The sequence below is a fragment of the Ambystoma mexicanum genome, chromosome 5q (genome assembly GCF_040938575.1).
Source record: "Ambystoma mexicanum isolate Mex_15411 chromosome 5q, UKY_AmexF1_1, whole genome shotgun sequence".
In the NCBI taxonomy this organism is placed as follows: Eukaryota; Metazoa; Chordata; class Amphibia; order Caudata; family Ambystomatidae; genus Ambystoma; species Ambystoma mexicanum.
This window is the reverse complement of record NC_090933.1, coordinates 1,273,455,458-1,273,478,154: the sequence shown is the minus strand read 5'-3', so window position 1 is coordinate 1,273,478,154 and position 22,697 is coordinate 1,273,455,458. Positions and strand designations below refer to the sequence as shown.

Sequence of the window (22,697 nt, the reverse complement as noted above, 5' to 3'; positions counted from 1 at the left end):
TGTTTTCAAAATCAAAAAGGGCACCGGTAGGGCGTTCATGCAACACCATCCCTATAATGCATTTACAGTTGCCCATGCTCCTTTAACAACCCCGATGCCCTCTTGAGAGTATAGCCTTGGCTTTGAGAGTCAGGCCGTATACCAAGAAGCTGTGCAATCTAGGTGTGGATTGAGCTTCCTAAACCCTAAACTATGGCCTAAAAAAAACCTTGTCACATCTGGTGGAAACGGTGGGACGTCAGAAAAAGGACACCAGCAACTTAAATGCACACCCTTAGGCAGGAGTTTGGAAGTAACTAAAAAGGATGGAGGCTATTTTAGAACGGACCCTGGCTTCCATGAAGGACGAAGAGCTGAAAGAGCTCTGCAAAGTGAGGAAAACAGTTTGCCTGACAAAGGCCTGACTGCTTTGCACAATCATGTAATACTTAGATGGTACAGTGGTTGACAGAGAAAAGTACAAGATTCAAGGACCAAAGTACCTCCCATTTCCATATTGGTGCATCCAAAAACCTGTTAGTTGGAGCTGGATCTCCAAAGAGCTGAGCTAACAGACACAATAGGCCCGGCAACGGCCGGTGAACTGTAAAGACATTATCTAGTCCTCAAGAAAACATGAAGCAGCAGAAATAAAAAGACACAGCCTAGCAGATGAAGCTAAAAAATCTTGAGTTGGAAACTGCAAAGGGGACAGCTCAGCACAATGAAGACAGGATCCAGTATCCATAAAGTGAAGTGTGAAAGTGCACATGGCTAGGGCCCTTCACACCAGTTGCTGGTCATTCAGGACTGAGAACAGAAGGCTATCTGTGTCGCCAACGTGAGAAAACCATGTTTGGTGGGGGTTCAAAGCATTTTCCATAAGCATTTTATTTTATTTATTTGGATTTATAAAGCGCCCAGCGGCCCCGAGGCATTGTGGCGCTGATAACAGAATATTCGACTTAGTGCAGGTTAGCGGCCATAGTTCCATGGTTACAAGGGAACATGGCACTGTTAGACATCATATTCAACTTAGTACAGGTTAGCAGCCTGTGGTTCCAAGGTTACAAGGGAGCCGTTGGGCGGAGCGGCAAGCAAGGCAATTGAGAGTTAGTTGAACAATCTTGTTTTTAGTGATTTCCTGAATGTGGAGAGAGATTCTTCGCTTCTCAGATTGGGTGGTAGCGAGTTCCATGCTTTGGGGGCTAGAAATTCAAAGCTAGATCCACCAGCTTTCACTCTGTTAAATGCTGGGATTGCGAGTTGGCCTGTTGGTCGGTGCTTGGTGTAATCTTTCCACTAGGTATGCTGGTGCGGTTTGGGTGATGCATCTGTGTACGATTGTGAGAGCTTTGGATGTTATGCGTTCTCTGACTGGGAGCCAGTGTTCATCCCTTCTTGCTTGGGTGATGTGCTCTCTCTTGGCAATGCTGAGAGCCGCTCTGAGGGCATTGTTTTGTGCTACTTGCAGGCCGTTGATGTTATTTGAAGAGGTGCCGAGGAGCAGGATGTTGCAGTAGTCTAATTTTGAACATATTGTGGCTCTGGCAATATTGAGTCGGTTCTTTTGTGAAAGATATGGTTTTACTGCATTAATGGTTTTCGAGGTGAGAGCTGCTGCTGATGAGATGGCACTGACTTGTCTGTCCATGGAAAGTGTGGAGTCCAAGTATACCCCTAAAGTTTTCACAGAGGCTGCAGTTGGAATGATTGTGTCCTCGATAATGAAAGAGCTATATGTGTTGTCAAGTCTTTTTAGGGCTTCTTTGGGGCCTACTAGTAGTATCTCGTTTTTTCCCCCCATTTAGACATAGACCGTTTATTGCCATCCAAGCCTGGATGCGGGCATATATGTCTTGGAGGGTTTTCAGGTCTTGGCGATAGTTGCCTGTTGGGGGAATGAGAACTTGTGTCTCGTCAGCATAGTTGGTGAGGGCTATGCCAAAGTCTTCTAGGTCAATGAATAGTGGGAGGGTAAAGAGGTTGTATAGCGTAGGGGTGGTGCATGAGCCTTGTGGGACACCGCATTCGATGGGTGACGGTAGGGAAGATGCTTGGTCAGAGAAAACTGTCATGGCTCGACCATCCAGGAAGGAGGTGATCCATGCGGTGGCTTTGTTAGAGAAGTGGGCTGTGTCGGTGAGATGCTTACATAGGATCTTGTGGTCAACCAGGTCAAAGGCTGCCGAGAGGTCAAGGAGTAGGAGGAGCAAGGTTTTGCCTTTGTCCATGTTTTTGAGTAGTTGGTTCTTGAGGTCAAGTAAGGCAGATTCTGTGCCGTAGCGGGGGCGGAAACCTGATTGTCTTTTTCCGAGGATGTTGTGTGCTTCCAGGTAAGATTGAATCTGTAGATATGCAGCTTTATCTAGAATTTTCAGTAGAAATGGCACTGTGGTGATGGGGCGGTAGTTGTTGGGAGAATCTGGGTCGAGGGAGGTTTTTTTAGTAGGGGCCGTACCCAAGCTTCCTTGAGGGTGGTTGGGACGGTGTTGGCAGCAAAGGATGCGTTGATGAAGGAGGTGATGAAAGGGGCAAGTGTTGTAGCACAGTCTTTGATTAAGTTAGCTGGGCATATGTCGCCTTTACATATTGATGGTTTAATGTGCTTCATGATGTGGAGCACTTCGGGGTGGTTACTTCTCTGAAGGTGAAGGAGTTGGGGGGTTTGCTACAGTTGTGTAGGTCTAGCTTGTCTGTGCCTTGTTTGGGTATAGTATTGGGTTTGGGAAGTTTGTCAAATTGGGTTTTGATTTTGTTTTTGAGTGTATTAATTTTGTTTAGCATGGCGTGTTGGATGTTGTTGCACCATGTGGCGTTTTTCTCGGTGGGTTGAGCAGAGATGGTAGGGATGGTAAGCTCCTTATATATAGAGAATAGCTCTCTAGACTGAGTTGGCTTTCTCAATTCTGGTATTGTATGTAGCTGCTTTAGCTGTGGATATGGCTTTCTTGTATTGTTTGGCGAGAGTGAGGTAAGAGTCTCTTGTGGTGGTGGAGGGGTTATTTTGCCATGCGGTTAGTGCTGTTCTTTTGGCTGTGCGTGTATCCTTGAGTTCTTGGGTGAACCAAGAGTTAGCATGGAGTATTTTTTTTGCTTTTTTCTTTTCTAGTGGCACTACCCTTTCTATTATGTCTTTTACGGTCTTGTTATAGATCTCAACTAATATAGTAGGGTCTTTGGAGGTGGGGTGAGCAAGTGCTGAGGTTTCCAGGAGTGGGATAATTCTATACGCGGTGAGCAGTTTTTTGATCTTACCATGGTAGCTAGTGCGGGTGGGTGGGGGTTCCCTACTGCTTTTACTGGTATGAAGAAGTGTAGTAGGTGGTAATCTGTCCATGGCCTGTGGGTGTTGGAGCTGATGTCGGCTACACAGTTGTGATCAGCAATCCAATCAAGGATTTGGCCTTTGGTGTGGGTGGGGTCCATTACTCGTTGAGTGAAGCCTAGGTCTGATAGGGCTTTAGCAAGGGCTTTGCTTTTTATGTCTTTTGGGTCTTTATAGCACAGGTTGAGGTCACCTAAAAGGATGACTTTTGAGTTAGCTTTCAGGTTGTAACCTAGGATGTGGGTAATGTTTGATTGGAAGTCGAGTGTTGGGCCTGGCGGGCTATATACAATGTGTATTGTTATAGTGATGTTTGGCGAGGGAGTCAGTTTGACTGATAGGGAGTCGAAGTTCTCAGTTTCAATAGTATTTGACTGTCTGGCGTTGAGGGCTTCTCTGATGATTAGGGCGACCCCTCCTCCTTTACTGGATGTTCTCTCTTGACGCAGGATGATGTACCCTGGTGGTAGAGTTTGGCAGATAGTTGGCCCTGAGGCTTTGTGTAGCCAGGTCTCGGTTACGGCTAGTATGTCTAGGTCAAGGTCAGTAATGAGGTTGTGGATCTCTGTTGTGTGCGCGGGTAGGGAGCGTACATTGATGAGTGCGCATTGGAGTTTTTTTTCCTAGTTGATTTTGGGGGGGATCGAGATGCAGATAGGGAGCAGGTGCAAGTGGATCTAGGTCACCGGGCCTAAGCCCCCCCCACCTTCTTAGGCCTGCCTCTTCTTTCTGCTCTTAGATCAAGGGTGTCTCTCGCCGGACGTCTGAAGCGAAGGGCAGACGAAGAAAAGGGCAATTCCTGTTTGGGCCTGTTCGGACCAGGAGGTCCCAGTATCATGGCTAGTACAAGGTCTCGTATCGGCATTTCCAGTATTGCTCCTTCCAACATGGCAGCCCGTGTTGCCGGCAACGTTCCAGCCTTGCTCCTCCTGCTCCTCCTCCTCCTCCTCCTCCTCCTCCTCCTCCTCCTCCTCTGTGTGTCTCTGCCTCTATTGCCAGAAACATGCATCTGGAACCGCGCCTCAGCGTGTTGCTACTCTTCTCCTTTCAACGCTCCATGAGTTTGTCTGTACCTACCAGAGTTCTTTTTTGTTTACCAACTTGTGTTTGTTAATGATTGTCTATCCTAATTTGCGGTCTTTGTTCATAGGGAAAGCTGTTCTGTTGATTCCCATTTCCGAGCGCACACCGCAGTTTTCGGTACCTTCTAAGATTCCTTTTGAGAAGTCTCAGATCGGTACGTGTCATTACCTCATTCGGTATAGACAGCTTGAAACGGCATCATGTACATTATTTTACACTTACTATCTTCGTAGTTCCAGATCCTCGTATCCCGCTGTTGCCACAACAACCTGCAATGCCATCTTCGTTCACAGCGGAGAATGTGCGGTTGATGCTCAACTCTGGGCCCTATTGCCTTTGCTTGTTTCAGCAGTGACTTTCACTTTGAGTGCGCCTTTAACGAGGATAGCAGTTCTACAAAAACACTACTGATGGGGAAATTACTAACATCTCTGCTCCTCTATACTAACACACGACCTACATCTCTGAGATCATATGCTTCTGGTAAAATCCTCTTCCATGCTACTATCTGAACCTACGCTTGGCCTTCTATTATTCAGACTAACTTATCTAAAACGTAACTTCTTTTCTATCTGTTCACCGCTAGATACTGTTCTCCATACTGTTCTCCATTTGACCACTACTTGAAGTCTTCACCAACACTTCAGCTTCAAGGACATGCATCTCCTAGAATCAAGCAGGGCTTTATTCCCCAGTGGGTTTCCCTGGCTTTCTCACTCCTTCCTGGCTATTCACCAGCGGGATGGAGGTAGATTGTCAGGAGGCTTTTCAATCTCGTCTGTGCTGCTTTCCTGGATCCAGGTCGAGGGACTCAGTGCCTGGTGAGTGTATTTCTGCTTACCAATATTGTACCAGTCCTGAATGATAATCCTGCATTACACCCAGGGCCCGAACCCCTGCTCAGACAGCTGGTAAGTATGCACCAACATGTGTTTACTTCCTCTGTCCCCACAGGCCATCCTCACCATCATCGGACAATGGCAGCAACTACTCCGGTGCTGGGGTGAGGACGGGAGCACCGTGTTTCAGTACGTTGTGCATTTGTAAAAGTTGTGTTCTCGCCCGCGTGTATGTGCGCGGTTCGCTCGTAGCGGAGCCTCCTTGACTGTGCGTGCCTCGTGCCCCCCCCTTCTCCAGCCTCCAGCATCCACGCACTCCTTTGCTCTTCCTCATTGACTGCCCTATTTTGCTTTGTAGCGCTTTGTGTTCCGCTGCATTCTTCCTTCTTCTAGGTTTACATTTGTCGATTGCTTCATTCTTTTGTATATTGTTCTGTATTCTGCTGCACTCCACCCTCCTCTAGGTTCTCTTTTTAATGACTGCTCTGTTCCCGATGCCCTGGTAACCTGATTTGCTTACCAGACTGCCTTCTTTTCTGCATGCTCTTCCATCTGAGCTTTTGTCTACTTAGCATTCCACTGTTGTCTTGTCCAGTTATGTCTCGTCTGCTTGCACCCCTTCTAGTATCCTCCCCTAGAGTCTCCCTCCCACCTTTCCCCTCCACACCTCTTCCTCTCTCCTCTTCCCCCACCTACTCTATGGTGCTATCTGTTTCTCCCATCTTTTCAAACTACTTCTCTATCAACTATTCTGCTTTCCTCACTAATTCTGGTAGTAAGAAGTTCAAAAAGGATATCCTGTTCTCAAACCCAGGCCTTCCTATTGCCGACACCTATACCAGTGCTTCTTCCAGACAGACACTCACTGACATCCTACTTGTCGTTCCCTCGCCAGACCTATGGGCTCTTCATATGGTCTCTGTGCTCTCTCCTTTCTCTTCTCTCTTCTTCTCCCATTAATGGTGGCACCTGGTGGGAGGCCCCTCTGGCCCCCTTCCACTCCTCTAAGGTCATCATTAATGTTTACCTGAATGGCACCGTCTTGGTCCAAGGTCCCCAGACCAACCTTCTCCTCTTTGATAGATGCTTCCCGTGCCTCATCAATTTCCTTTCTTCTCCTGCTGTCTCTTCTCTCCCTTCTTCAGCTTCCTTGGCTCCCCCCTCTGCCACCTCCTTGGCTACCTTGTTCTCTCCTTCTTCCTCTTCTGCCCACCCCCCCTCGGTCTCCTTCTACACCTCTGCAGCATGTACCACTGATTTGTACCCCTCTCAGAAGTCTCTCAAGTATGGCAACCATCTCCATATTGTCACTCTTAACTCTCGCTTAGCTGTCAATCACTCCTCCGACATCTGCCGCCTCCTGGAAGAACTTGATCTCGTAGTCCTCTGTCTCACCAAGACATGGTTCACAGCCAGCTCTGTCACAAGCTTGGACACTCTCCTCCCTGATGGCTACAAGATCCTCATTGCGCCCAGATCCAACCGTTCCGGAGGGGGTGTAGCCTTGATCTTCTTGGAGTGGATTCTTTCAAATGCCTTGTCTGCAGGCTCTCTCTCTCCTGGTCACTCTCTTACCCTTGCTAACTATTCTTAGAGAGGCACAGCTACACCCTACTGATGAGGTTCAACCAGATAGAAACACGTGTCTGGGGTTGCTGTTGGTACTCTTGTTCAGAGGAGAATTGCCTAGCATTTCGGTGCTGGACTGCCCCAGGGCAGGAAAGACTGATATGTTTGGGATATTTCTTCTCTGTGAGAGATAGTGAGCTAAAGACTCTGGGTAAGGCTCTTGTAACCAGGACTCATGTCTGGCAGAGAGTCTCCCAGGACCCTCCCTTGTTATTTACTATTTATCGCCCACCTGGTCAGCTCACCTCCTTCCTCTCTGAGTAGGCGGACCTCTCCTCCTCCCTCCTGGCCTCAACCACTCAACTCCTCCTTCTTGAAGACTTGAACATCCACCTGGATGTTTCCTGTCCCTCCTGTGGGCTCTTTCGCAACCTCTGCGGCTCTCTCTTTCTATTCTCCCCTCTGGCCCGACTCCATCTGCAGGTTACACTCTGGATGTTCTCTCCTCAGTCCTCCACCTCTCTACCTCCTCACCACTCCTCTCTCCTGAAGTGATCACTTTCTCGTTTCCTCTCATCTCTCCCTCTCTACCCCTCAGGCCAAGCCAACTTCAGCACTGCCACCTACGTTCTCGATCATCCGACCCATGAAACGTGTGTCAGTTGAGGCTTTCACCGCAACTTTCTCTCCCCCTCCTCCTCCTCCTCCTCTGGCTGACTCACATCCCGACACAGACCTTTCCATGCTCCACTCTTCGATCTCTGATACTCTTGATGTTCTTGCCCCGGTCATGAGGATCAGCTTGAAGCCCAAAGCCAAGTGCAAATCCTGGTATGACTCTGACCTCGTCACCCTTAAACACAAGTGCAGGGTTTCTGAGAGGAAATGGCTAGCTTCTTGCGCACCCTCTGACAAAATGGCCTGTCGCCTGCTCCAAAGCCAATACTGGCTCTCTGTCCGCACCAAGAAGAGAGCCCACATCCAAGCCTGCGTCTCTGTAGCATCTAACAACTCAGCCAAACTCTTTAAAATGTGCAAGGAGCTGGCCAATCCTGCTGCAGCCTCTCTTCAGCACGGCCCCGTCTTCTCATTTCATCTAAAAAGAAAAACAGGACATCCTGTCCACCCTCTTGTCCTCTCCCCCTCCTCCCTCTACTCTCTCCTCTACCTCCGGGCCCTCTGTGGCAAGCTCTCCTCCCCCTTTCTCTTCCTTTCCTCTGTTCTCCCCTGACAAGGTTTCTAGATAAGTCTGATCTTTGAAAGTCTCGTCAAAACAGGTTCTTCCCTGTTCTTCCAAAACCATCAAGGACCACATTGACACCCTTGCTCCTGGCCTGGCTGACTTCTGCAACCACTCCTTTCCCACGGGAGCCTTCCCCCTCCCCCTGAAACACTCTCTTGTGCACAGTCTTCTCAAGAAAACCTAAACCAGCCCCTCCTGCCCGGCTAACTATCGCCCGATCTCCATCACTCCTATCATGGGCAAATTCCTGGAAAAGCTGGCCATCTCCCAGCACAGAAACTGCTCTCCTGAACATCCGTGAAGACCTGCTCTCTAGCCTTGATTTTAATCTCCCCTCTGTCCTCATCTTACTTGATCTCTCGTCTGCCTTTGACACGGTTAACCATGGCATCCTGTTAAATCGTCTCCGCGATAACCTGGTTATCATCGATCAAGCCCTCTAACTCTCAACCTATGGTGTTCACCAGGGGTCTAACCTCTCTCTAGCTGTTCAACCAATACCTGGCACCTCTCGCCCACCGCATTGCTGCCCTCTGCTCCAACTTTCAGTGGTATGCTGATGATACTCAGTTTGTTTTCAGGTTCCCTTCTGCCACCTCTTCTCCTTCTCTCATCTCTGTCTGTCTGCTATCCAGGAGTGGTGTGCTGCCAACGAGCTCTGCCTTAATGCCAGTAAACGAAGATTCTCATCATCGGCACACCTGTACCCTCCTTTCCTGTCACTCTCTGACCGGCCTCCCCTTGGCCCTCTTCCTGGTCCTACCTGTGAGGCCAAGAACCTCAGTGTCCTCTTCGGCTCCAGACTCCTTTTCTCCTCACATCTCTGACATCTCTAAGAAGTCGAACTACCAACTGCACCTCCTCAAAGGCATTCTTCCTTTCCTCTCCTTCCCCCAGAAGCTCACTGTCTCTAGAGCTCTGGTTCTCTCTAGGCTGGACTACTGTAACAGACTCTTTCTAAATCTGCCTGGTTCTACTCTCCGCCCTCTGCAACTCATCCAGAACAGGAGTGCAAGACTTGTCCTTGGCCTCAAGCCCAGAGATTGTATCTCTCCAGCACTGAAATCTCTGCAGTGGCTGCAAGGATTAAGTTCAAGATCCTCTGCATTGTCCACAAGGCCTTCTGGGGCCCTGGGCCTCAATACCTCCAACTCTCTTGTCATAAATTCCTTCCTTCCTTCCTACTTGAGCTCTTCGCTCCTCCACCTCCAATTCCCTCAGGGTCAGTCACCTCTCCAAGCAACAAGTTGGTGGTAGATCTAATTTCAGGACCAGGTCCCTGCCTACCCAGTTACACAACAGCACTGCCTCCTGGCAACCCTTGCACTTTGGTCTGTATCTGCAACCCTACAGTGCCCCTACCTGCACCTTTGGACACTTGCTGTCTGCACTTACCCTTGTACCTGCCACCTGCTGGTCACACTTCTTGTTATTGTTTTGATCCCATGTACAGCACTGTCCCCCTCCCCTTTCCCCAGGCACTTTTCCCCTCCCCCCCGCTCCTGGGTATTACCCGAATTGTTGGTTTGCAATTGTTCGCATGCACAATTGACCGAATATATATATATATATATATATATATATATATATATATATATATATATATATATATATATATATATATATATATCTCTCGCTTTGGTGGGTTTGGGGCGGGTTTGGGTTGGGTGGAAGGTTGCGGGGGGTTTCCCCCCGCATATATGTTACAATTGACCTTCACAATTCGGTCAATTGTGAAAAGGTCAATTGTAATTCGAGCAATTGTCAAACGAACAATTCGTATACATCCCGCTCCTGCACTTGCGCGATCTCAATGTCAATCAAATGCCATATCATAGACTTTTAAAGGTAGTATAAAAATAGGTCCAAGGTTAGCAGAGTCAGAGAGAATTAGAATTGAATTTTCAAAATAGGGACAACTCTGGCTTGTTTAAATACTAGATAAACAGCACCATAATGGAGATAGAAATTCATTTACGGAATACTGTAAAAGGGAGCAAACAGAGACAGGGACTAAACAGAGACCTTTGGAATCCGGGACACCACCAGTATAAAGAACAGCAGAGACCACCTAGAACCTGTATAATCAAGAAAAGGACATTTCCTTTTTAGTGCTAGAAGGGAATGAAAGCCCTCCAATAGTCACAACTCACTGCTTAAGCCATTCAGCAATTTGGTGAGCCCAAAACTCTGGATCTTCAGCGAGAGGTCCTTTGGTTACATTTTCATGGAGTTACTTCGTAGACATCAGTTTGATCAGCCACCCACGTCAACGCATCAACAAACTGCATGTGGTGTTATTCAAGGACCATATAATCAATAACCAGCAAAATTCCCACCAATAATCTACAGGACCATGTCCTCATCCTACTACACTCACCTGCCGATGTCTGGAGCTGCGTGTTTGTCAGACGAGCCACTTCTTCCAGGGTTGGTAAAACAATCTCTTCTCCTTCCTCCTCCTCAGCACTCACCGGTAGCAGAACAGGAGTGGCTCCTAAAGGGAGCAGAAGCACAATCAGAGGAAGCCACATGAGGACACTTGCAAGGACAATGCGGATGGGCTGCCATTAGTGGATGATAAAAAGGAAACACTGGAGGAGGGACACATGAAAAGGATTACTTACTTGTAACTAAGGTTCTTCGGCGTTGCCATCGTTATGAGATTCACAGGCTGAGAATACCCTGCCCTGGCATGCATTTGGCATTGCAATTCACAGGGAGCAACATTTTGTAGACATCATTTTGGTCATTGGTCTCCTGACAAGGACGACGACGACAATCTAGCCGCCCCCACAACCACCACATTACTCCCCATCACCCACCCAGACAATTATGAGATTTCTGTGACACACAGTGTAAAGCATAGTTATAGTCACTCGGGCCTAAAGAGGGAGTAGGGCAGGTGCATGTGAATCTCTGTAAGGTATTGATGCTGGAGAACTCTAGTTATGGGTAAGTAAGTTTTCTTCTGCAGCATTGGACTTTCATTGAGTCACATGCCTAGAATAGGGCACAAAGCAGTACAGTTAGAGTGGGCCAGTGGGTGGGGCTGTAACTAATCTCACCTTTAGCAGAACATATGCTGCATTACACCTTGAGCCACCACAGCCTTGGCTCTTGCACCTGCCCAAAGGCAGCAGTGTTTCGTATGTGTGGCATTCACCATGGGCCACCGACAGATGGCCTGGATAAGAATGCAGGCTTCCGATATAGTGTTAATTCCTCTACCTCTACTCCCACTGAGAAAGTACATGGCGCTGGATAGGCCTTTTAGAAGCCCTGTGATAGAATGTGATGCAGGAAACTACCCATTCGGCTAATGTCCTGCTCGGACAGAGCCCGTACTTGGTTGGAGGAACCATAAGGCACAAAGAGTTGATCCATCTACACAAAAGCAGACTGTCTATGCAATAACAAAGCATCCTACTAGCGCCTAATGTTTGTAGTACCCATTTAATTGGTGAACAAGCGTCGCAAATAGATAAGGAGACTGTTTTATTCAGGTAACATTCCGAAACTATAGGAAGGGATTGAGGGGGAGCCATCAGGATTATCAAGTCACAATGAAAGGTGATGAAAGGTTCCTTGGCAGACACTCACATGGCACCCACCCTTCCAGCCACTGTGATTGACACAAACTACCAAGAAAGGTACTTCATCTCCAATCCGACTGATGGTTCAAAGAGTGGCCTCATGGGCTTGGTGATCACAGTATTCAGTTGCCATATACAGTCAAGGCGGTATTACCCAAACTGATCGTTTACAAACGAGCGTATGGTAAATCTGGCCAAATTCGGCCAATCCCACGATCAGTGTGAGTAATCACTACCAAACATGGCAAGTGGGGTTTGCGGGGGTGTCCCCCACTTCTGGAGGGTTGGAAGCGGGGGACAGGAAAAAAGAAAAAAAATGAAAAGAAGAGCGGACCCTGCAGCTTCGGAGGAGAGACGGATCCGACACTGCAGGGACAGAAACAAAGAGGACAGCAAAAAAGTAAGTAGGGTGTGTGTGGGGGAGTGTTTTGGGGGCATTGGAGGGTTTAAATTTGGTCCGATCTGGCCGCTGCAAAATTGTCTTCGGCAACGAACAATTGTGCCACAGCCAAATCGTATACATCCGTCAAGGCAACCCCATGAACTGCTTCACTACATTCTGAAAAAGCAGAAGGTTTGGTGCACCGCCTTGGTGGTGTAAGAAATGGCAGAGAACTTTCTTTGCACCAGGGACTCCTGAAGTCTCTTCTGGACAAACAGAAGAAGATAAGGAAGCAGATATGGCAATAAGCACTTCTCACTTTTCCTTTGCACTTCACCAATCTGAATGTTCTTGTAAGACTCGAAAATCTGATTGTGCTACCCTCTCCCTTACTCTGGGGTCACTTTGAAGCCACATTGCTCGCAGTGAGTGCCTCATAAAAACCCCAATAAATAAATAACCACTACAGGATTAATATCGGCAGAGCAGCACCAAATGCAGCATTGCTTTCCACGTAGGCAAGCTTAATAGAGGGCACCTGCCTAGATGCATCTACATACTGTCAAAAGCTTTAATTATTGTTCTCATTAGCTAAGTGCGGAAACGCTGAACGCAAGGCAAAAGAATAGATGCAGAGGAAGCTTGCAGACACTTACCGTAACTAACCCTAAGGAACTACAGGATCATATAAGAAGCTTGGAAGAACCGAACACTGCTAACATATACAAAACATAACACAGTAATATAGAAATCATAGTACAACTACAATGAGGTTACATGAGGCCACAAGCCACAGAACGAGAGGTGAAGAAAAGCAGAACTGGGCTGCAAAAAACAGCAGGCCATGGCTTGCAGCCATAGTCAGAGACAAACAGCACATTCCAAAGCTAAGCGACTATGAGCGATCTGCAGAAAAGCAGAATAAATCCTCAAACTGCAGACTAGAGAGCTCAATTTCGCGGACCTCATCCATGTGGTGCAGCCGAGCCAGACAATGGTCATCCACCCGCAGCGGGAAGACAAACAGTTCTCAGCAACACAACAATAAGTGAAACATGGATTCTTTAACAATGTTGCATCACTGAGGGCACTTCTCACAGGCAAAAGTGGAAGCACCGACTGTTACATTGGGAACAAACAAAGTTCACCTTCTCAAGGTGATGAGAAAGACTGAGAGCTGAGAACAGAGCTGGGTCCCAGGCCTGGGGAGATCAGCTCCAGCTCCAGCAAATCAGGGAACAGAAATCCAGGTGTGGGTAGCAGAGGGCAGGGGCCAATGGTAATCCTGCGGCCCTGCAACAATGTAATAGATCGTTTTTGGGGAAGGGGCAGGCAAGCCACCTGTGAGGACTAATGGAATAACATCTATAGATGCCATGCATAGGCATTACCACCCCACTACAACTACCCAATCCTTTCTTCTCGTAGGTTTATGGGGAAGAGCCCCATGCTGGGACGAAGAAATCGAACAAAAAGGTCCGACACAGGCTTAGGAGTTGAGAGTCCGGGAGATTTTCACTGTACTGTATGATCCCAGTCCGTTTGTGTAATAAACAACAGTTCTAATTTGCCCTTGGCTGAGTCCTCCATCTGTGCACTGGGGGAGGGTTCATTGGGTCCTGGGAGCTAGAACGATGTGCTCGCAGTGTGACCCCCTGTCCCTCTGGTATACCTAAGACAACAGGGTGGATTGGACAAGATTTTTGAAAGGGTCTGTCTTCTGAAGCTAGAAACCTCAGTGTCCTCTTTGACTCCTCGCTCTCCTTCCTCCATCACACTCAGAACATTGCCAAGAAGTCCCACTTTCAGCTCTTCCTTATCAAAGGAATTCTACCTTTTCTCACCTTCCCCCAGAAGCTCAATCTTAACCAAGCCCTGGTTCTCTCTCTCTCTAGGCTCGACTATTGCAACAGCCTCCTCCTGAATCGACCTACTTCCACTCTACGACCCCTCCTGCTAAGACTTATCCTTGGCCTCAATCCCAGGGGCCGCATCTCTCCTGCCCTAAAAAGTCTTCACTGGCTCCCGGTTGCTTCACGGATTAAATTCAAATCCCTCTATCATCCACAAGGCTCTCTTGGGCCCGGGTCCACACTATCTGCAACACTCTCTTACTTAATATGATAAGGCATTTATAACGCGCCAATACACAAGTGTTTCAAGGCGCGACGAGGCAATGGAGGGGGAACATGGGGAAGACAGACAACGATCCTACTAGGCCGGGTGTCATTCAGATCGTGCATGTGAAGGGGGAAGGGGAAAGTGCGGGGGGGGGGAGAAGGAAGGTACAGTGCAGTACATGGGATAATAGAATAAATAATAAGTGAAGTTTGGCCAGCAGGTGGCAAGTGCAAGGGTAAAGGGTAAGTGCAGGCATCAGATGTCAAGTGCTGGTAATGGGACTGTATAGATAAAGAAAAACAGTCCCCAAGTGCGGGGGTTGATAGGAATGCAGTGCAGGTGTGCGACTGATGGGGGAGGGGACCAGGGCCCGAGATCAGAGGGTGGCCAGGTAACCAGTGTAGTTTCAGTTTCAGCCAGGAAATTAGCAGGGGAAAAAGCAGAAGCAAAGAGAAAGGTTTTGAGGTGCTTCCGGGAACCAGATATGGTTCTCCTCAAGTTTCAGGGGGCAGGGAGGCTGTACCAGAGGGAGGCCCCAGCTGAAGAAAGATCTACCACCAACTCGTTGCTTGGAGAAGCGACTGACCCTGGGGGAGTTGGAGGTGGAAGAGTGAAGAGCTCGAGAAGAAAGATATTTAGGAAGAGAGAGTTGAAGGTATTGGGGCCCCGGGCCGCAGAAGGCCTTATGGATAATGCAGAGGGTTTTGAACTTAATCCTCGCAGCCACTGGGAGCAAGTGCAGATATTTCAGTCTTGGAGAGATACGATCCCAGGGCTTGAAGCCAAGGACAAGTCTTGCAGTCCTGTTCTGGATGAGTTGCAGAGGGCGGAGAGTAGAGGCAGGCAGATTTAGAAAAAGTCTGTTGCAATAGTCCAGCCTAAAGAGAACCAGAGCTCTGGAGACAGTGAGCTTCTAGGGGAAAGAGAGGAAAGGAAGCATACCTCTGAGGAGGTGCAGCTGGTAGTGTGCTTCTTAGAGACATCGGAGATGTGAGAAGAATAGGAGACTGTGGAGTCGAAGATGACCACAAGGGTTTTAGCCCCAGAGGTGGGAGGAGGAAGAGGGCCAAGAGAGGCCGGCCAGTGAGTGACAGGAAAGGAGAGTGTGGGTGTGCATATGAGGAGAATCTCAGTTTTACTGGCATTAAGGCAGAGATCATTGGCAGCACACCACTCCTGGATGACGGACAGTCAGTCAGAGATGAGAGAGGGAGAAGAGGTGGCTGAGGGTAGCCTGAAAATGAGCTCAGTGTCATCCGCATAGCACTGGAAGTTGGAGCAGAGCGCAGCAGGCAAGAAGCCTCCTACTGCATCAACTCCTTGTGTGTAAAGCATTTTGCTAAACAGAGGGCAGGAGGTCGACCGCTTTCCTCAGTTAGCTCCCTTCTTTGGAACAGCCTCCCCCTCCCTCTTGGACAGGACTTTCTTAAATTCTGGAAGATCCACAAGACCTCCCGCTTTACCCCCCTTTTTTTTTTTCTCTCTCTCACTCTCGCTCACACTAACCCTGCATTGCTCACCCATAAGCACCCCAGCAACTATTCCATTCCCTCTCCCCTCTGCACTTATACATTCTGAACACTCACAAGGCATAGTAGGTTTGTCCCTCCCACTGTTTTTAATATTTGTTATGCATTTTAAATTGTTTCTCATCCCTTGTCCCCTCCCTGTTGCTCTGTGGGTGCTTTGAAACAGTATTTACTTCCTGTATAAGCACCTAACAAGCAAACAATAAATACAATAAATATTTGCTGTTCTATGATGGCCACTAAGTACTAACAGCTGCTATTTCAGACCTTGTTGTTCAGGATCACATGGTTCTCCCAATCAACCATAATTTGTACCCTCAGGGAGTCTTTTGTAGCAATGCCACTGAAATCCTGCACTGGGGAGCGAGGCATATACATGGCATGTGGTCGAGCAACAACGTGTACTGCCCGACTGTGCAAAAGTCTCTGCTACGGAAGTTGAATTATGGAGGTGTAATGATTGGTTCAGCCCCGATAGGTGCATCCTTGTGTTACGCATACAGAAACGATGCTTCTTGCAGAGGTCACAGGCTTCATCTTTCTAGATTGATAGGGAAACCAGGTTTAGACAATGCTGACAATGGGCCTCATTACAGTTGGCCAGTGCAGAATTAACGTGCCGACATTAACGTACACAAGCACGTTTCCGCACAGGGCAACTACGAGTTCGCCGGTTGGGATGAGGGGGTTCGGGGGAGTAATTCCACCACCCTACTGACAAAAATCGCTGGTATTACAAGCACCGGTAATACCAGCAAAGTCCCCCATGGAGTCTTACTGGACTCCATGGAATGGGGACTAACGCTGCATACCGGCACTCGTAATCGGCCGGACCGAGTGGCAGTAACCGTAATTCCATTTGCCTGTATCCTGGTGGATTTACCGCCAGGATATCGGCATGGTTGTAATCAGCCCCTTGATAGCCAGTACCATTTTGTGGGCCTGATGGAAGACATGCACCATCAACTAGTCATAAGAAGCCATAGTGGCAAGGTAATTAGTGAATACCCACAGAGCCATCAGTACACCGATGGGCAGAATTTAGAAGTTATTTACTTATTTTTGCATTTATTGCAGTGCACAAAACCCTGTGGTATTTAGACGCTAGTTACATTAAGGGGGTGGGGGAGGAGGTGGAGAAAAGAGGGGCAAATGCATCAGGAAGAATGACAAGTCTTAGGAGGAGCAGAGTTAGTTGAAAAGCAAGGTCTTTAGATGTTTGCGGAAGGTCCAGTAAGCCGGTTCTTTTCTGAAGGCTGGTGGGAGATTGTTGCAAGATTTGGCGGCCATGACCGGGAAGCTCCTGTGCCCCACCAAGAGGCGACTGAAGTTGGGGATCTTGAGGAAGTGACAGTTTGCAGATATGAGAGGTCAGGCGGGGGAGTATTTCTCCATGCAGCGTGAGAGGTAGGTCAGGCTGTGTTAGAAAGGCATCGGTAGACTAAGAATAGAGTTTTAAATTGTATCCTTTCACGGATAGGTAGCCAGTGAGCATCTCTCCTGGCTTCTGAGATGTGGTCAAATTTGGAGAGACCTATGGCCGCTCAGAGAGCATTATTCTGAATAGATTGTAGTTTGTTCATGTTGGGCTCGGAGGTGCGGTGAATAAGGCGTTGCAATAGTCAAGCTTGGCTCCTGTGATGGCTCTTGCAATAGAGAGGCGGTTGGGTGTGGAGAGGAATGGCTTACTGGGGTGGAGTAGTTTGGCGGCGTAGGCTGCTGATGAGGCAATCGAGTTCACTTTCCCGGGAGAGGTCTAGGGTCAAGTCCAGGTATACGCCTAGTATTTTGGTTGCAGAAGAGGTGGGGATTCAGCTTCCATCAATGGTAAACTCCTTGTAGGCTGGATCTATATTGAATAGCATGGAGTGGGAGTCGACGATGAGGATTTATCGTCATTGAGGCATAGTAGGTGAAATGCCATCCAGTTTTGTACAACCTCATACACAGAGTTGATGGTGTCCGAGTCCCGAGTGTATGAACCAGAAAGGGGGATAAAGAGCTGCGTTTCGTTGGCGTAGTTCGTATATGATATGGCGAGGAAGTCAAGGTGGTCAAAGAGGTGTTTCGTATAAATGTTGTAAAGAGTGGGGGAGAGGCAGGAACCTTAGGGAACTCCTCAGGCGACAAGAGTGGGTGCGGTAGAAAAGTCATTGATAATACACGTGAGGATCGGTCAGCTAGGAATGATTTAATCCAGTTGGTGGCCGATGTGGAAAAGTTGGCTGTAGAGGCGAGTTGGGAGCAGCGAGTTTCGTGATCTAACAAGTCAAATGCTGTGGAGAGTTTGCCAGTGTCCTTAATGGCATCAAGTTGAATTTTCAGCTTATGTAAGGCAGTTTCCATTCCGTGCTTGGGGTGGAAGCCTGATTGGCAGAAACCCAAGATGATATTCTCTTCGAGGTAATGTTGAACCTGGATGTAGGCTACGCGATCCAGGACCTTCAGAAGATAGGGTACCGTAGTAATGGGGCAATAGTTTGTAGGCATGGAAGGTTTGAGGGAGGGCTTCTTGAGTAGCGGAAGGAGTCACACTTCCTTTAGGGAGGTTGGCACACAGTTGGATGCGAAGGAAGCATTGATGATGGCTAAGATGACTGGAGTAAGTGTCTCGCACAGTCTTTGATAATCACCTTTGCAGCAAGAGGCTTTGCGACTATTGATGATCTTGGTGACTTCTGGGATTGAGACAGGGTGGAAGTTGAAAGGGGCGCAAGTGTGGGTCAGTAAAGCGCTGGGGGCTGTGGATGGTGGTGGTTTAGCTAGCTTGGCTTGTTGTTTGGAGAGGACTTTTTCTTTGAGGGCATCTTGTTTCGCCAGCTGGCTGGGGAGGGGAGGGAGTCTCTAGCTCTAGCCCTCTTTACAGTAACACCAAATCCAACTCCCGGGAAATATTCACGATCCTCCGCTTGCCTGGTCGTCTTGGGCGTTACCGGATGCCTGATGTTTTTTATGTATTGACGATGCAGTCTGCATCATAGACTGCTGAAAGGCACTCCTATGTATGCAGGCTTAGATGAGTTATTCTCTTCCTGAGGTCCAGGCAATGGTTCTGGATATTGAGTGTGATGGAGTGGAGCTGTTCGGCAAGCAGGTTTATGACCCGCTCAAGAACGAAGACTGACATTGCCAGAACTATATCTTCCCATTTCATTAGGCAGACTTTGTCCTCCTCGTAGTGCACAAGATAGTGAAGCACAGAGACATCAAGTTCATCGTATTCACACGCGCAGCAGCTATTGTCCTCCATAATCTCAATACCAACAACCAGACTTCAGGTCTGGAAGTAAAAAGCTGGGGCGGGCGGACAAAGTCCCAACCCTTCTGCAATTCCTGACTTCCCCATGCTAGACTCATCCTGACTTTAGCAACCTAATTGGCAGGACTACTGGTGCTTCGCTCTGCTTGGAGCATATAACTACAGACAAGTGCAATGTGTGAAGTGGTCCATTCTGCTCATACCTTGGGGTTTATTTGAAAATCTTGACCAAAACCTATTCCAGCGGCACCTCCTCCATCTTGCAACAAGATTTCAAACCTCTTTTCAGGACTCGCGTCTTGGCCACCCCCGAAAATCCCAGAATCAACACAATGCCTAAGGCTCCACCATCTTTAGGCCCCCACCGATCCTTACGAGGAATAGGTTCCTCAGTTTGCACAGGTGACCAGGTGACCAGTGTGCAGAGCAGTCAGGTGCATCAGCAGAGGAGAGGAAGAGAGACAGCGGAAGCTAAAAGGAAGGTCTTGAGTTGCTTCCGGAAACAGGTGGTTCTGCTCAACTTTGAGAGAGGCAGGGAGGCTGTTCCAGAGGGATGCCCCATGCGAGGAAATATATCTGCCCCCTACTCTCTGCTTGGAGAAGCGTCTGACCCTCAGAGTGTTGGAGGTGGATGAGCGGAGAGCTCGAGAAGGAAGATATTTTGGAAGAGAACGTTGGAGGTAGAGCAGTCCCAGGCCCCAGAAAGCCTTGTGGACAATGCAGAAAGTCTTGAGTTGATCCTTGCAGCCATGGGGAGCCAGTGATGAGATTTGAGCTGGAGAGATATGTTCCCTGGGCTTGAGGCCAAGGACAAGTCTCGCAGTCCTGTTCTGGATAAGTTGTAAAGGTCTAAGAGTAGTTGCAGGCAGATTCAGAAAGAGGTGGTTGCAATAGTCCAGTCTAGAGAGGACCAGAGCTCTGGAGACAGTGAGCCTAGGGGGGAAATTGAGAAAAGGAAGAATATCTCTGAGGAGGTGCTGCTGATCACTTCTTAGAGATGTGAGGAGAGAAGAAGAGGGTGGAGTCGAAGATGACACCAAGGTTTTTAGACTCACATAAAGTAGCAGGAAGAGGGTCCAATGTAGGCGGCCAGAGAGAGTAAGGAAAGGAGGGAGCAGGTGACCCAATGAGGAGGATCTCAGTCTTACTGGCATAAAGGCAGAGATCATTGGCGGCACACCATTCCTGAATTGCGGCCAGACAGTCTGGTATGAGAGAAGAAGCAGAGGTGGCTCAGGGGATCCTGAAAGAGAGCAGAGTGTCATCTGAATAACATTGAAAATTGGAGCAGAAAGTAGTGATGTGTGGGTAAGGGGTGCCAGGTAGTGGTTGAAGACCCAGGGAGAGAGGTTAGACCCCAGGGGAACACGACAATAATAGAGAGAGATAGAGAGGAAAGACGCCAGTTGGATCGGAGAGGGTCGGTCGGTGAGAAAGGAGGTCAACCAGGCTAAGGCCTGATCATTAACACCAAGGTTGTCCCAGAGACGATTGAGCAGGATGGCATGTTTGACCGTGACAAAAGCAGAGGATAGATCAAGGAGAATGAGGACAGAGGGAGATTAGAATCAAGATTGGAGAGCAAGTCTTCACAGGTGTTCAGGAGAGCAGTTTCTGTGCTTCTGGCAGCTCTGAAGCCAGACTGGTGGTCATAAAGGCAACCAACAGATTCAGTGTGTATATTAAGCTGGGAGATGGCCAGCTATTCCAAGAGTTTACCCAGGAAAGGAGTGATGGAGATCGGGCGACAGTTATCCAGAGAGGAAGGATTGGCCGAGGGCTTCTTTAGAAGGGGGTGCACAAGAGAGTGCTTAACAGGAGGATGGGGGGAAGGGGAGGAAAGGTTCCAGTGGCAAAGGCGTGATTGCAGAAATCATCCAAGGCTGGAGCAAGAGTGTCGATGAGGTCCTTGATCGTTCTGGATGAGCAAGGGAGGACATGCTTTGTTGAGACTTTCATAGATCTGACTTGTCTAGAAACATTGTCAGGGGTGAACAGGGGAAAGTAAGAGAAAGGAGGAGGAGAGACGGCCTCAGACGGGCCAGGAGTGGTAGAGGAGGAGGAAGAGGATGCAGAGGAACAGAGGGTGGACAGGATGTCCTGAGTTTTAGTAGTGAAATGAGAGGCCAAGACCGTGCAGAGGGCCTGGGAGGGATCAGGAGAGGTAGAGACAGCAGGATTGGCCAGTTCCTTGCAGATTTGAAAATTCAGCCGAGTCGTTCGATGCCGCAGAGATGCGTGCTTGGATGTAGGGTCTCTTCTTAGAGAGGACCGTCTCTGTACTGCCTTTGGAGCAGGCGGCAGGCCAGTTTGTCAGGGGGTGCGCCCGAGGCCCTCCACTTCCTCCCCACCACCCTACACTTGCGTTTAAGGGCGGTGAGGTCCGAATCGTACCAAGAGTTGCACTTGAATTTGGGCTTCAAGCGGATCCTCATGACAGGGCAAGGACATCCAGAGTGTTAGAGATAGAGAGATGAAGGTTAGAGAGGGCTGTGTCAGGGTGCGAGTCAGCCAAAGGTGCAGGCGGAGGAGAGAAAGTAGCAGCAAAAGTCTCAACTGACACGCTTCATGGGTCGGATGACTGAGAAGGTAGATGGCAGTGCTGGAGTTGGCCCGACCAACGGGGAAGAGAGAGAGCTGCGAAGAAAGGAGAACGTGATCACTCCAAGAGAGAGGAGTGGTGAGAGGGTTAGAGAAGGGGAGGTCTGAGGAGATCCGAACATCCAAGGTGTGCTCCGCAGAGCGTGTCGGGCCAGAGGGACGAATAGAGAGAAATGATCGCAAATGTTGCCAAAGTGTCCTGAATAAGGGCTGGTAGCATCCATGTGGATGTTCAAGCGTCTGAGTAAAAGTTATTTTACTTACCAGTTTTATCAGTTTATGATTGATGGTTGATGAATACTTTTGCTAACCTGAAGAAACTCTTTCCCCTACCGGCATTCCAACTTAAGGTTTACTATTGAATTGAGTTACAACTGCAAATGTCCTACTGCATATATGATTAAAAGATTCTCTTATTTGAACTGAAAAGTGAAGTTAATGTTGCCTAGTCTGTATAATAAATATCTATATATAACTATAGATGCGTTAAGTGTCTTCTCGACTGTGTGTGCTCGAAAGGTCTTTGTTCTCTACTACAGCCCTTCTCCCTCATAGACTAAGCCTGTCTGCTCAGCCATAGCTACCAGACCTCTTTTGGTTAGTTCAAGCCTATACTAAAAACTGGAGCCCTGTACACTAAAAGAAGAAGAGTCTACCATAGTGCTACCATAGGTGGACTTCAGTCAAACTCCCAACAGGCAGTAACTATCCTCTACAGAGGGTACAGTACTAGCCTTTTCTCCTGCTCATGTTCTTGGGGGTTAAATTGGTTGGAGGATTTCGAAATGAGAAGATTAAAGGATGCAACGTCTTCCTGGGAGAGGCTGATGAAATAGGCGGGGTTTTCTTCTGATCATCAGGACATACAGTTGCCCCACTCATCACAGGCAGAATTTTTAAAAAGGTAGGGCGTATCTTACACGCTGGAAAGGATCTTCATCATAGTCCTCATGTTGATCCCCCAGTGCCCCCCCTCCTGCAAATCTCTCATGAAAGGGAAACCAGTACAGGACCAGACTCTGGGGATTGGAGGCAATACCTGCCTCTTGTTCAGAGGAGGATTTATCGGCCTGATCCTTGTTTGTGGGTCATACCGACTTGGGTCTTGTGGAATCCGTTGCCCTTAGAATAGTCACAGGCTTAAGCCACTCATATTGGGACGCAATGC

At 48.4% G+C, this 22,697-nt stretch overlaps 1 protein-coding gene across 4 annotated transcripts in view; it reads right to left on the bottom strand.

Moving 5' to 3' along the window:
- RECQL4 (RecQ like helicase 4) overlaps positions 1–22,697 on the bottom strand; it is a 409,056-nt gene that overhangs the window by 269,265 nt on the left and 117,094 nt on the right. For all 4 annotated transcript variants that reach the window (XR_011278686.1, XR_011278685.1, XM_069621818.1 and 1 more), the window contains exon 9: positions 10,422–10,538. Coding sequence is in view for 2 of the 4 variants with exons in the window: in XM_069621818.1 (XP_069477919.1) it covers positions 10,422–10,538 (117 nt within the window). In the remaining 2 variants the exon portion in view is untranslated. The remainder of the gene's footprint in view (positions 1–10,421; positions 10,539–22,697) is intronic.